General features: G+C 42.7%; 2 protein-coding genes across 2 annotated transcripts in view; one reads left to right on the forward strand and one right to left on the reverse strand.

The window, feature by feature from the left end:
• Positions 1–9,611, forward strand: part of MYH15 (myosin heavy chain 15) — a 146,786-nt gene extending 137,175 nt beyond the window's left edge. Inside the window, exons 37-39 of the mRNA XM_040265689.1 lie at positions 6,551–6,646; positions 7,487–7,630; positions 9,597–9,611. Coding sequence (XP_040121623.1) covers positions 6,551–6,646; positions 7,487–7,630; positions 9,597–9,611 — 255 coding nt within the window. The remainder of the gene's footprint in view (positions 1–6,550; positions 6,647–7,486; positions 7,631–9,596) is intronic.
• A 2,307-nt stretch (positions 9,612–11,918) lies between these two features.
• The window catches only part of HHLA2 (HERV-H LTR-associating 2), a 36,572-nt gene continuing 33,370 nt past the window's right edge, over positions 11,919–15,120 (reverse strand). The window contains exons 7-8 of the mRNA XM_040225174.1: positions 13,249–13,307; positions 11,919–12,512 (exon numbers count right to left, since the gene is read on the reverse strand). Coding sequence (XP_040081108.1) covers positions 12,462–12,512; positions 13,249–13,307 — 110 coding nt within the window. The 3' untranslated portion in view covers positions 11,919–12,461. The remainder of the gene's footprint in view (positions 12,513–13,248; positions 13,308–15,120) is intronic.

Here is a 15,120-nt window from a genome sequence, read left to right on the forward strand (position 1 = left end):
GGTCCCTCTTTAGAGCTCTCAGGAAGCACAATGTGAGGGACAAGTTGCAATTAGAAGCGAAGAGCTATTTATACCATCCTTGTTTTTTCTCACGTAATGTCTGCAGCACTTTTGGAGAGATGCAGCACTTTTGTGAGAGGTTGAGTGAGAACAATGTGTAAATGAAGTGACTGGCGGAGACTGGGGTGGCGACGCAGCCAGCAGGTTGCATGAGACACTAGTTAAATTGGAGCAGGGGACGTTTCCACTCTTGTTTTCTGGTCTCACACACTCCAGGCCACCGAGGACTCTCTCTGATGTTGGTGCCAGGTGGAAATACAGCAAATGCTGAGAGGCCCCCTGCAGCTTTCTGACTGTTTTCATGTCTAAGCAAATAATTGAAAAGAAGTGGGCAAAGTTGTTACCAGTAACTAATGCATCGCCAGAGTAGCAATCTACTCCTTCACTTGTGTTTTCATTTTCCAGCTTGTCTTACCTTTTCTTCAAACAGAGAAAACCAGATATCTCACGATAGCACATGTCTTGCTTATTCCTCTGGGCCCAGCACCTTCCTGGCACAGAGCAGATGCGTGTGTTTCAGTTAAATACAGATGCCAATGGTTACTCTCTAGCTCTCTCTGCCACACAATATAGCTTGTTCCAGTGAAAAGGCAAACTCACCCTAGGTGCCCACTTTACAGCAACTTAGCACTCAAGCGAGATCTGCCAGTCCTGATAGTGGCCCCCGAGGCTGAGTTGGTGTCAGAGACCTCAAAGTGTTCGTTCCTTGCAGTAGGAAGGATGGTATTGTTAAGACAGCAGAATGCTTCAGAAGCACCATCTTGGGCTAATTAAGATGAAATGAGCTATTTGTACAGTTCTTCTTTGCTGAATAAGTAGTCTTTCCTAAGGCGATTAGTCTGCCACTTCTTTAGACCATGCTAGGCATTCTAATGGAAACCACTGAGGACTGCACTCACGGTATGTGTGGCGGAGGAAGTAAACACCTGGGAGACGCGAACCGTGTGCTATTCTGTGCTGCTTTTGAGCAAGGATAAGAAAACATGGGGAAGCAAAATGCTGCTTGTTAATTAGGTCTGCTTTTTTCTTTTTATTTTCCTATGGGTTATTACAGTTTTCTTCTGTAAACAGGTTCATTATACAACAATGCACTAAAGCTATACTTTCTTCATTGTCCCAAGGAATACAGTCTCATTCTATTGTGCTTTTATCTTTGTTTCTTTATAGCAATAATCTGTGTCTTCCCCTTGTATTAGCATGGAAGTGTATTTTTTAATTTCTTCCAAGTATCTGCACAATGCTTAGAGTATATCTGTTCAATTATGCAATGATTTTCTGCCGTCAACTCAGGTAACACCTATTGAGTACTTTTTATTACAAGATAACAGGCTAGACCCTGTCACTTTAAAGAGACATTAGAGAGCCCTCCATATTCCTTGATATCAGTACCTGGTTTTGAAATATTCAAGGTAGATGTTGAGTCAATTCAGTCTGTTCTCCTTTAACATCAAAATAACCATCAGGACCATGGGGCAGGGTGTTTTGTGATAGTACATCATAGGTGCCATTATAAAATGTCATTTTGAAAGGGATATAAATAGGGTTTTTCTTTCCTAGGAAAAATTCCTCTTGGAAAATCATACTGCATTGGAAAAGGGAACCAAGTGTCACTTCATCCACAAGAGTTTTAAGGCCAGTCCCCCACTGAGAATTTATCTCCCCTCATATGTCCCTTTAGCATTTGGAAATTCATCCTGTTTTTCTCTCTCCAGTGTCTAGAAATGTATGCTATAAAGCAGGACATAGGATTAGGAACCTTATTATTTACAGGAGGTAAAGACAGTTTTCCTCCCCACCACCACCCTCTATCAACCTGGTCTACTTTACATTTGTCTACCTCCTATATTCAGGGACCTGTGTGTAGGTGTTATTTAATCCTTAGTAATCTAAATATGGATAAAGTCTCTTCATTTCAAGGGATAAGAAAAAAAAATTTGGTCTCAGGTGGACTTTCCAGGAACCAGATGACAGGGTGGAGTCAGAAGTATGAGAGATTTATGGGCGGTAACACCTGGGAAAGATAAAGGGGAGAGTAAGCAGCCTGAGGCAGAGAAAGCCTCACTGATTTATTTTCACTTCTACTGCCTTTGCTTTCGGTGTCAAAAAAAATTCATCAAGACCAATGTTACAGTACTTACTTTCTGTGCTGTCTGCTAGGAGTTTTATGATTTCAGGTCTTAGATTCAAGTTTTGATCCCCATTTTGAGTTCACGTTTATGTATGGTATAAGATAGTGGTCAATTTCCTTTTTTGCTTGTGGTTGCCCAGTTTTCCCAATACCCCTTATTGAAGAACTAGCTGTCTTTTTTCCCATTATATATTCTGGCTCCTTTGCATTAATTGGCCATGTATATATATCTGGGCTGTTTATTCTGTTCAGTTGATCTGCATGTCTGTTTTTATTCCAATATATACTGTTTCAGTGACTATACCTTTGTAATATGTTTGAAATCAGAAAGCAAGATGCCTTCAGCTTTGTTCTTCTTCCTCAACGTTACTTTGACTACTCAGGGCCTTTTGTGGTTCCATTCTATTTTTGTGAAAAATGATAGTGACTGCATTGACTTTGTAGATTGTTTAGGGTAGTATGTACATTTTAACATTAATTCTTCCAAACCACAAGCACAAAATAGCTTTCCACGGATTTGTGTCTTCTTCAGTTTCTTTCATCAGTGCTGTATTGTCATGTTCTGGGCGCAGGTTGGAAAAGAATTTCCAGATATAAGACAAAATGAGAGGGAAATAAAGTTTATTAGAGTGGGAGACGCTGTTAGAACAGCCGGTCAGCTCAAGGGAAAACTGACGTTGAACAGGGGTCCTTAGTCCACTTTTATACCCAGGGTACAAGGAGTGGGATTGGGGTCTTGTGGCTCATTTGCTGATTGGATGAGGCACGTATGCTGGGTAGGGTTAAGAGTAAGGCAAATACTTCCTCCCTATGGGAGGGCTAGCCTCCCTTTGGGGGGCTTCCTTGATAGCTCAGTTGGTAAAGAATCCTGCAATGCAGGAGACCTTAGTTTGATTCCTGGGTCAGGAAGATCCCCTGGAGAAGGGAAAGGCTACCCACTCCAGTATTCTGACCTGGAGATTTCCATGGACAGAACAGTCCATGGGGTCGCAAAGAGTCGTACACGACTGAGTGACTTTCACTTTCACTTATATTGGGGCCCTTGAAACACCAACTTGATGGACATGAGTTTGAGTGAACTCCCAGAGTTGGTGATGGACAGCGTGGCTGTGGCCTGGCGTGCTGTGATTCATGGGGTCGCAAAGGGTCGGACACGACTGAGCGACTTCACTTTCACTTTTCACTTTCATGTATTGGAGAAGGAAATGGCAGCCCACTCCAGTATTCTTGCCTGGAGAATCCCAGGGATGGGGGAGCCAGGTGGGCTGCCATCTCTGGGGTCGCACAGAGTCGGACACGACTGGAGCGACTTAGCAGCAGCAGCATGGGGTAGGAGGGAAGAGAAGTTATACTGTTTCCAATAATAGTTACAACATGGGGGAAGGAAGGACCATAAGGGTCTGGTTTTTCCATTCCTGCATTCCAAGACCCTCCTTGGTTCTCTTTCATCCCTGGGTCACCACACACATATAGCTTTCAGTGTGCAAGTTTTTCACCTTCCCTCCTTGGTTAAATTTATTCCTAAGTATTTTATTTTTTTTTGATGCAATTATAAATGGGATTGTTTTCTTAATTTCTGATAGTTTATATTAGTATACAGAAACACAACTTATTTTTGTATAACGATTTTGTATCCTAAAAATTTACTTTTCTGCCTCTTTCTCTCTTCTCCTTCTAAGACCCTTGTAATGCAAATGCTGGTCCACTTGATGTTATTCCATAAGTCCTTTAAGCTGTCTTTACTCATTTCCCACCCACCCCGCCCTCCCCTACTTTTATGGGATGAATTCCACTGTCTTGTCTTGAAGTTCACTGAGCCTTTCTTCTACTTCATCTAGTCTACTGTTGAATGCCTATATTGGAATTTTTGTTCAGATATTTATCTCTGTGATTTCTGCTTGGTACTTTTTTATATTTTATTTTTGTTGAAATTTTCACTTTGTTCATGCATCGTTCTCCTGAGCTTGGTGAGCAGATTCATGACCATTATTTTGAACCTTTTATCAGGTAAATCATCTACCTGTATCCTTTTCTGGGGTTTTATCTTATTCCTTCATTTGGAGCATATTACTTTGTTTCTTCAACTTTTGATCTCTGTGTTATTGTTTATCCGTTAGATAAAAGAACTCTCCCAATCTTAAATGAATAGTCTCCTGTAAGAGATGTTTATTGTTCAATCTACCCTCGCTGTTAGTTGTCTCTGAAATCTTTGTGACTGTCCAAGCAGCCTTCTTTGTTCTTAGGGCTCTTAGTTCAAAAACTGTCTATAATATTGCAAAGGGGAGAATCTCAGTCAATACTTAGATGCAGGGCTGACTGGAGGCCAGACCCTTAGGCAGGGGCTTTTAAAGTATGCAAATACACCTCTTTCAGGGAATGACCTGCTATGCAGTTAAGAACTCTTTCTCTGTTTGCTATCATCTCATTGAACCTGTGAGCACACGCCCTTGCTTGAACACAAGCCCAGAGACAGAATAAGAAATTTATCCTCTGGACATCAGCTACAAAAGTCAGTACACCAGACCTGTGCAGAAGCTCCTTTCTCAGAGACACTGGTAGCCTACATGGGGCATGTGAAGATGGCACCCACTGGCTTTCCCAGGCACTTCAGTCTTCTGCCAAAGCTGAGGGGAGGAGGTGGTTAAAAACGGTTGCAGTCCTGTAGGACCCATGAATGTAAGTTCTGCTGGCCACCAGAGCCAAGCTTGCAAGCGATGTACCCTGGGTGGCAGCCATGAAAACTGGGCCACCAAACATGTGCTGCTTTCCAAGAGATACCAGAAACCTAGAGTGAGGCAGAGAGAGTGTATGAAGATGGTGCCACCAGCCTCCCTGGTCTCCAGAGATGTGTGTTAAATTAGAAGACTGCCCCCTTGGGCCACAGCTACTAAGATAAGCATATAGGTCTCTTTCAAGGAAACTGAGCATTTCTCTCTGCTGCCTCTGTGCTGTGTCCCGGGGGCTAAACATTAACCCTAGCAAGGAGGGAACAAGCAGGATAACTGCAGGGGCATAGGAGATGAGCCTGGTTGGAGTGAAGGTTGTTTATGGGGGGCTGAGGGAGATAAATGGGGAAACTATGAAAGCCACCAAAAAAGTTGATACTTGATGGAATAAGTAAGATGGAGCTAGGAAAAATGTTTGAGCAGTAGGTGTCTGTCTTGGTTAAATCATTCATCTCAACCATCAGTCTAAATACTCTCCTTCAGGGCAGTTCAACAGCTCCAAAGTGGAAGTACTCTAGTTAAAAGGGTGTGGTAAAGGGGGTGGCATGCAGAGCCTTCCTGCATGTCTGTCTCTTCCCTCCTTCCTCCTCAGAATACCCAGGACATCAGAGTATGGTTGAAAAACACTATCTCACTGGATTTCCTTTTTCCAGCCCAAGCCTGGATTTCAGTGGAAGCAATAAGAACACACAAAACAGGGTCCCCATAGCTTATGAATTTTCCTATCTCTGCTAATGCCCACTCCACAATTCCAGTAAACTTAGTCTTTCCTATAGTTCTGTTGCAGGAAGGGGGACCCCTTCCAGGGCCTGAAACTGGGTTCTTGTCTAACACTCGGAAATGAACTGTCTGAGGAGACACATGTGCTGACAAAGCAAGAGATTTTATTGGGAAAGGGCACCCAGGTGTAGAGCAGTAGGGTCAGGGAACCCAGGAGAACTGCTCTGCCACGTGGCTTGCAGTCTTGGGTTTTATGGTGATGGGGTTAAAACTAACCGTGTGGTCTTTGGCCAATCATTCTGAGTCTTTCATGGTGGCACATGCATGGCTCAGCCAAGATGGATGCTAGCAAGAGGGATTCTGGGAAGTAGACGGACACGCGGTGTCTCCTTTCGACCTTTCCCAAACTCTTCCGGTTGGTGGTGGCTTATTAGTTCCGTATTCCTTATCAGGATCTCCTGTCATAAAACAACTCATGTAAATAGTTACTATGGTGCCTGGCCAGGGTGGGCGGTTTCAATCAGTGTGCTTCCCCTAACAGTTCCATTACCTAAAGCCAAGGGTCAGTTAGAAAGTTCAAGGAAAGAATTGGTTTGATGGGGGGCTGCAGGTGGGCACTGAGAAAACACAGGCAGGTGTGGCTTGGCTGGGCTGGGAAGGCTGAAGACCAAATTGAAATTAGTGGCCTTAACTTCCATTTTAACAGAGGCTGGGAGTTCTGTGTCATTGCTCTGAGCTGTGTTTATTAATTTGTTGGAACTTGGGATGAGTAGAGTTAAACTCATTTTTCAAATCATGGCTCTACATATGGTCTTTAATAAATTTTCCTTACTCTCATTTCCTCATGTGAGGCTACACCCAGTGCAAACTGCTGGATCCTTCAAATCACCTTCACATACAAACCTGTACTTTGCAGGTAGAGGAAGATAAGAAAAATATGAGCAGGATGCAGACTCTGATGGATAATCTTCAGCTAAAAGTACAAAGTTACAAGCAGCAAATGGAGGCAGTTGTAAGTACCTGAGGCAGTTGCAGCCTCATGGATTTCCTAGCCATTTACATTTGATTAATGGAGATATGTGGCCCTGAGCTAAACAAGCAGCTTGTCAGAGAGGACCAGCTCAGCTTAAAGTCTGCTCATTCTGTTTTTTTTTTTTGTGTGTGTGTATGCTAGAATTATCACCTATAGTTAAAATTTGTGCAACTTTTCCCTTCAGGGAGCCAAAGCTCTCTCCCTTGACCTTTGCTTACACCCAAACATATGCATTGCACAATATGAGCCAAATAGGAGCATGGTGTCATGTAGAGATAGAAAATTTTGGTTGGGTAATCATCCTTTGGGGCTTCTCATGTGGCTCAGTGGTAAAGAATCCAGGAGACATCAATGCAGGAGATGTGGGTTCTAACTCTGAGTGGGGAAGATCCCCTGGAGCAGGAAATGGCAATCCACTCCAGTGTTCTTGCCTGGGAAATCCCATGGACAGAGGAGCCTGTTATAAGAGGAGCCTTATAACAGTAAAGACAAACACCCTCTACCCTGAATAGGATGTTAAATTGATTACAAAACAAATTATGGTTAATCCATCACATACCAAATCTGTGAAAGCTGGACTATATCCTGTTGGTGGAAAATGCCGACTATGTGCTCAATTTTCAGGGGAAAAAATGTTATAAAATGGATCTGGTGCCTGCTAGGAAGTCTGAATCCACATACATCATACAAAAATATGATATTTCATTCAATACTCAAAGTTTCGATTCCTTTCTCACATTTTTTAACTTTCTCACATCAGGGAAGAAAAAAATATGATTATATAGGCTCAGGGATTTATTTCATTTTTTATTTTTATAGGAAGCAGAAGCTAGTCAATACCTTTCCAAGTATAAGAAGCAGCAACACGAGTTGAATGAAGCTAAGGAAAGAGCAGAGATAGCCGAATCTCAAGTTACTAAACTCAAGATGAAAGCAAAAGAGTTTGGGAAAAAGGTGCGTCAGGTATTCAGTTCTGCTGTAACTTTTAAAGCATTGGTGTTTCAGGCTCATGTCATCAGATGGAAAATTGTTTCTTCAGAGGCTTTTAAAAACAACATTGAAAAAGAGCTTCTGGTAAAATCTTCCCATGTTTATCAGTTCTCCTTGTCTGGGTAGTACGACGAGACAGGAAGCATGTGAGTGGGGTGCGCACTGCAATATACTTCTCAAATGCTTAATTCTAGGTTCATGTGCAGGCTCTGAGCTCCCGGGCCTAGATTCACATGGGCAGGACAGTCAGGCGTCCAAGGAGAAAAGATGATTAAAGCAGCACAGATGGATCCGCTTGAAATTCTAAGCAGACTCTTCTGTGGTGGGCAAGTATCACATTGATATGGAGATCCCAGGGGGACAGGTTTAACATGGAGGCCATGCAGAACAAACGCAAGAGTCTTTCTTTCTGGTTTTCTTCCCTAAAACAGAGAAAGGAACTGTCTACATCTGTGTCCATGAAAATTCTGTTCCAATAGTAGGGGCCACTGCCCTAATTTTCCTGGAAAGTGACAGAGAACATGTAGCTGTAGGCTTGGCAGGGCCAGTATCTTAGTCTGTTCAGAGATGTCACACCAGAGATGGGAGTGGCTTACAAACTGCAAACACTTCTCACAGGCCTGAAGGCTGTGAAGTCCAGGGTCATGGAGCTGGCAGATTTGGAATCAGGTGAGGGCTACTTCCTTATAGACAACCCTCTTCCCACTGTAACCTCACATGGCAGAAAGAAGGGAAGAAGCTCTCTGGAGTCTTTTTTCCTTAAGGACATTACTCCCAGGCATGAGGACTCAATCTCATGACCTAATCCCTTCACAAAGGCCCCAGGTCCCAATACCATCACTGTTGGGGTTAGGAATTCAACATGTGAATTTTGCGGGGAGACAAAAACATTCATACTATGTCAGTGAGCTCAGCTTCCTCACAGAGACTGTTACCAGAAACAGTTGTTAAATGAGATCTGGCTTTAGGAGAAGCAAATTAAAAGAGGTTGTATACACTCCATAGAATGCCTACAGAGCACTTAACACAGGCACCACCATTTCAGTTTTTAAAATGAATTACTGGTAAACTTTTTTAGTAAAGTTTTTAAAATGAATTACAGGAGGTCAAAGGATCTCTTGAAGAGACTAAAAGTTGGTCATATTGAATATATTTGGATCCAAACATGAAAAAATATGAGACACTTGCAGGCTCTAGAAATTTCTTATCGATGAGCAAATAGTCTCAGGGAGAAGGCCTGTATTGAGAGGTCCAGCTAAGTGGTTTGAACTCTGGCCTCAATCTGCAAAGTGTTACAGCCTGGGATGGGGGTCTTCTGTATGGAAGCTGCCCAGCAACCCGTGATGGATTTGTTTAGGGAAATGCTTCACACATGCTACAATTGCACTCAGCTGCATGAGGTCGGAGGGCCTCGGAAACAGATGTAATGCTTTCGACTTTGTCACAGTTATTTCCAACAAAGAATAAAATGAGTGAAGCAGAAATTGCTTCTGAGAGGCCAGAGATGAATAGGAAAATCGTCCTTGGCAATGCAATGACTAATTGTTTTCCATTCACAGAAGGAGAGCCTGAACATCTCTCCACTGTCATAAACCAAAGGAAAAGGTTTTCTGATAGAATTGTGCATCAGGTCTGGGGAGCGAACTGGTGATGCATGTTATCTCTCGCTTCTGGGGTCTGCTCCATAGGGTGCTGCCTTTACTGGCAATGCAAGGCGGGCAGAAAATTGAATGACTAAGCACGCCCTTGCGGTGAATTACTGGGGTCTGCTTTCTCTCATGCAGATAATTGCCTCAATTCCCTGCCTCCCTTTGAAGCTAATGAAGAGTTGGCTAAGGCCTGCTTATGACTGGAAAGGCCTGGGCTTCGTTCTCTGTGTATGTCCCACTGATGAAAGTCACAGGAATCTCATAGAACATGCTGATACTTTATTTTTCAGGTCCATGAAGAATGAGCAGTCCTCGTTTATAAAAGACAGAGGCTGGAAAAGTACAAGGAGGTACTATTTTCTGACCAGAAACTTAAGTTGCATTTGAAATATACACTTTCAGATTGATGTATAGTTGCTTTACAATGTTATATTAGTTTCAAGTGTAATAACATAGTGCTTCAATATTTGTAGATTATACTCCAGTTAAAATGACTATAAAATACTGGTTATATTCTCTATGGTGCACATTGCATTCTTGTGTCTTATTTATTTTGTACCTGGTGGTTTGTACCTTTTAATCCTCTTTCCCTCCCTGGTACCCCTCTCCCTACTGGTAACCACTAGTTTGTTCTTGTATTTAAAAGTCTCTGTTTTGATGTATCCACTCATTTGGGAAACATTTTTTAAAATATGCTGCGTCAAAAGTAGTTTAAACAAGGTGATCAGGAAACGTAATAATAAAAGGAAGCATTGTTGCTTTCAAGTGTAATGGGGAATTTGTTGATCCTCAGATGTAAGTAAACATTTCACAGGAAAGATTAAATAGATGCAAGAGTCTTTTAAATTTTGATGTTAAAAAAAATACTTTGTCCATATTGCATCTTAATGAGTAATATTCATAGAAGACATGAGCTATGTTATGGCCCCTGGGGAGTTCTGCTTGACTCATTTCTACATCCATGAGTCTATTTTTAGCCACTGATGGTAGGAGACAACAGGCTAGTCTTACTGTTCTACAGTGATTTACCTATAGTCATAGTTAGGCACTTTATGTCAGGAAAACCCTCCTACCTGACACCCATGTAGGCTACATGCTGGTGCAACACTGAAGCACCCTCCCATGCGAGATGCTCAGTTTAGTGATAACTGGTATGCTGTCTTGTACCAATGTGGCTAAGCTGCAGGTACATTTCCTAGAATTCCCTTCTCTGTGTGGTTCTGGATTACAGTTGGTCACAAAAGAAAAATGCACCCGATTGGAGAGGCAGAAGTGAAGGAGAAGCTGCTTTGTTTTTATGCTCATATGGTCAATGTATGGTCCCAGGTACAGTGATAGCTGGCAGATATTACTCAAGGCTGCAAGGGTGAGCTAGCTGGGATGGGCCCCAGCTCCTGTCAGAGTTCTCGCCAGGCAGGCCTGTGGCTCCGTGGCAGTAGGTGCTGGCCTGTCTTACAGGTCACTCCCAGCATAGACTCTAGAGGCTCCAAGAGACAGCACGGGATCCAGTTTGTTCTTATAAATTACAGTTCATCCTCACTCCATGTCCAGCTCTCCTTCCTGACGCTGGCACATCTGCCCAACAGCGGCCTCAGGGACAGCACCAGATGTGGAGGGAGGGGGCAGCTGGTGCAGACTTCCTCACCATTGCCCACGGTGGTACAATGTTGAATGTCTATAACAAATCCTTGTTCTGTCATTCTCAGCAGTCTGCCTCTCTGATCCAACCTGACTCTAAGATTAAGCTCAGCAGTGTTGAAAGACACAGGGTCCTTCTTATCTGCCATCCTCAATGTGTTGGCTTTGGTCTTTAAATTTGTCACCCTTATCACAGTAAGAGTAGAACAGTTCTGAGCATGTTCTCCTCACCAAGTGCCCTATGTCCTTTTCTAAAGATTTTCTTTATGTGTCCTTCAGTCAGTTCAGTTCAGTCGCTCAGTTGTGTCCGACTCTTTGCGACCCCATGAATCGCAGCACGCCAGGCCTCCCTGTCCATCACCATCTCCCGGAGTTCACTCAGACTCACGTCCATTGAGTCGGTGATGCCATCCAGCCATCTCATCCTCTGTCGTCCCCTTCTCCTCCTGCCCCCAATCCCTCCCAGCATCAGAGTCTTTTCCAGTGAGTCAACTCTTCACATGTGTGTCCTTAGTACTCTACAATTTGTGATGAACACTGGTCACAACACTGTAGCAAATACCTGAGGTCAACAAAACTGTGCAAAACAGACTGTGGAAGTCCAGCTGATACAGAAAACTGGACCAGGTGGCATTAATACACAATTGGGGTTGGTTTTCTCCCATAAACTATAGGCTTAAAAATTTGACTGTCATAAAAGTCCTAGTTAGGCTTCCTTTTTTACACATTGATAATAAAATTAAGGAGAACAGATCATCCAGTCAACTGAGTTATCCATTCTCTCCTTGCATAAAAATGTATATAAAAATTTAAATTTATTAGAAATCTGATAAAATGACAACTGAGCCAAAGAGTAAATTAAATTATCTTAATAACCAGGGTCATTCAGCTATGAAACCCTGGTTTGGGATAGTACAACCCAACCCCAGGGATGTCAATTCCTGAGTTGACAGGGCCTTTTGCGCCTTGGGTTGTCTTAGAGACACTGACATTCTTACTCTATGGGGTCCCTAAGATCCACCATACTAAATCTAGTAGATTAGGCTGATATTAACCATTCATATAAAACTAGAGTACAATACTTTAGCACATCAATTGCTTTGTTTTCTTGGCCCTGGTTTTTTACCTTTTCACTCAGATGATTTTTGCTTCTACCACTCACCCATCATTAGTTGATCAGATTTTGAATCATCTCTTAGTCATTTGTTTCTTCTGAGTTCTTGGAGGAAACTTCATTGTAGCCTCCTGGGGTGGTTGCAGCAGGAATGTAAATAAATGAGAGAGTTCTTTTATCCAAGCTGAACTGGAATCCTTGGTATCCAGGCATTTATAATCTTGATGCAGGTGGGGGGCCTGAGAATGATTCTTAGTTTTTGAAGAGAGAATGTGACTATTCTCTTTACAGTATCACAGTTTTTTGAAATGGTAGAATTGTCAGGTCATGACAAACCATTGCTGGAATCACACTGAAGAAAGGGGAGGTGAGGTCATAGGATATAACGGATGTTTGTGTTGTGTTATAAACTTCTGTCTTCACTTCCTGTATTGGGTAGATATTCTGAAAGAGCCTAGAACCAAGAAACAGGGACTCAAAATAGTTGTTGTTTATGTCAGAATAACCATTTTAGTATTAATGGTGGTAGTGTTTTGTTTTTTTGGAGGGGGGCAATTGTAAGCTACTGTTTGCATCTGTAATCAGAGATCCATGAGACAGTTATAAGTAGTTATGAAGTTAGATCTTATCAATTTTAATTTCCCTGCTAGATGTTCCTGAGATTTTAACAAGTTTATCCCACTCTTTGCTGTTATGTATCCTGATCAATGGAAGTCAAATAATAAAAGGTGTGCAGCAAAAAAGTATACAAGCAAGCTATAATTCATAAGTGAATTATCAGTTTGGAGGGAACCTAGGAGTGGCTGGAAAAGTGTAGAAGGTCAGTAGTCTGAGTCTGGGCAGAAACTGTAGTTTGCTTTTCTCTACTTTGTCTGTATTTCCTTCCACTTCTATGGAACCCCATGTTTCCAGCAGAAGAGTAAGTACATTGGTGCATAGTGCCATTTGAGATCTTTACAAGTAACAGTTGGAAATGAGATGAGCAAGCACTTATTTAAGTGACTAGAACCAGTTTAATTACAGACAGTGGAAGAGCCTAAGTGTATTTTTTCCTGTTCTATTATCCTGTAATCCCTCCTGCCTTTTTTCTGTGTAAAAGTCCTGCAAGATAATGTGTGAATCAGTCAAAGGTTCAATTAGCTTTTTACCATAGCATTCTTATAAATAGTTTGATAAAGGAAATGCCTTACCACATTTTCTTCTGCAGTACCAGCACTGCTAGAGTACTGATTAGTGGGTGGATGCCTTTCTACAGGAAAAAAACAGAACTTAAAAAGACATCTCTTTGCCAACACCCCAATTCTCTCTTATTCCCACCTCAGTAACAACAACAAATAGTTGCTCAGTCATGTCCACCTCTTTGTGACCCCATGGGCTGTAGCCTGCCAGGCTCTGTCCATGGAATTCTCCAGGTAAGAATACTGGAGTGGGTTGCCATTCCCTTCTCCAGGGGATCTTACCAAGCCAGGGATCAAACCCAGGTCTCCTTCATTGCAGGCAGATTCTTTACCATGTGATTCACCAGGGATGAGCCACCTGAGTATGATTATGTTATTAGAATCACATTAGTTACTCCCCTCTTCGTAGCTTTTTCCAACAAACAGCATTAAAAATGTCCTTAATGTAGAAATACTTCATCAGAAACACACAGCAGTAAATTCAGGTGCTCCAAAGCAGGGATAAAGGCAGTTCAAGTAAGCCAGCAGCTCCTGGCTCTCTAAGATGGTTGGCCTGATGCCTACTAACTATAAACAATGGGAAAGAGCCAAGGTGGTGATGGACAGGAAAAGGCGGCATAATGTCATTTCTCGCGGAAGGCTTCAGACCACAAACTATGGAACACTCTGTTTTATTTTTTTAAGTGGCCCACACCCTAATGTGGTTTTTGCTGACATCTGACTGCTCCTCCAGAATCAGAATCCGTCCTGCTCTCTGCCATGGGATGCTGACCTGGGTGGGTTCTACCTGCAGGGCTTCTCTTCCCTCTGCTTTCATCTGGGGTGGAGGTCAGAGGGCAGGAGGGGCAAAATCAGGTGTTTCTCCTCCTCGCTCCTTCCGGGTCAGGCCCCCTTAATCTGGCTGTGTGCTCTATGTGAAGGCCACCTTCCTTGCCACACAGCTGGTCCTGTGACTCTCTCCTTTCAGGTTTTGGGCACTATTCCTCCTCCTGTCCCTTTCGATTGAGGGCTTCCAGCAAAGCTCGGAGGGTGCAGTCTCTTCTACGCTCCCCTTTCTCCAGTTTTGAGTGTGCCAGGTGCTTTGTGTTGGAACTTCACTTGTGCACACTTCCACTGTAGAAACTAAACCATCATTCTTGAGTAGTGCCCCCTCTCCTAGAACTTGAACCTAATCTCAAGTACCATGATATTAGGGTTTGCATGTGGAAGACAAACTAGACTACCTGAAACCTCCCAGTTTTCCCTACTTCTGGCAGCTAAGGGACAAGAACATCAAGGGCACTGGCTCGCTTATTCACACAGACACTCACAGGGCTGCAACAGATGAAATCCTTGCTCACTATCACCCTTAAAGTACTACCTTCAATAATGGTGTCCGTGATGACCAGATAACCCTGACTTCAGCAGGGGCAATAGGCAAATATCAGTCAGAAGAAGGGACACGGGATCTGTCTCAACCTCCCAGGGCACTCAGAGCTTTCTTAGAGGGATGATGAAATCAGTGAGAGCTTCATGGGGCCAAGATCTACCTCTGCCACTAGTTAGCTGGGTCATCTTAGGTGGTGCCTGTAAGTCTGTTTCAGATGCCTATTTGGCATTTGCGTTAACTTTTGAGATTCTAATTTCCTGACCTGTAAAATGTGGAAATAAGTTTTTTCACAGATCTAAACTTGTTGATAAAAGCAAAGTCTTTTAAGAAGTCCTGTGACCATGGTATCTTAGTATCATGTTGAATTACTACAAGTCATTAAATTACTGTAAGTAAGTTTTCTAGCAGAAAATTTAGAAAAAGTTTTTTAAAAACTTCACACGATTAAAATAAAATGGCCCTTCAAGGACAATGCTGTTTTGAGCAGTAGCAACTATTAACAAGGGTTTCCCTGA

This window comes from Oryx dammah, unplaced genomic scaffold, assembly GCF_014754425.2.
Source record: "Oryx dammah isolate SB20612 unplaced genomic scaffold, SCBI_Odam_1.1 HiC_scaffold_2, whole genome shotgun sequence".
NCBI classification, from domain to species: Eukaryota; Metazoa; Chordata; class Mammalia; order Artiodactyla; family Bovidae; genus Oryx; species Oryx dammah.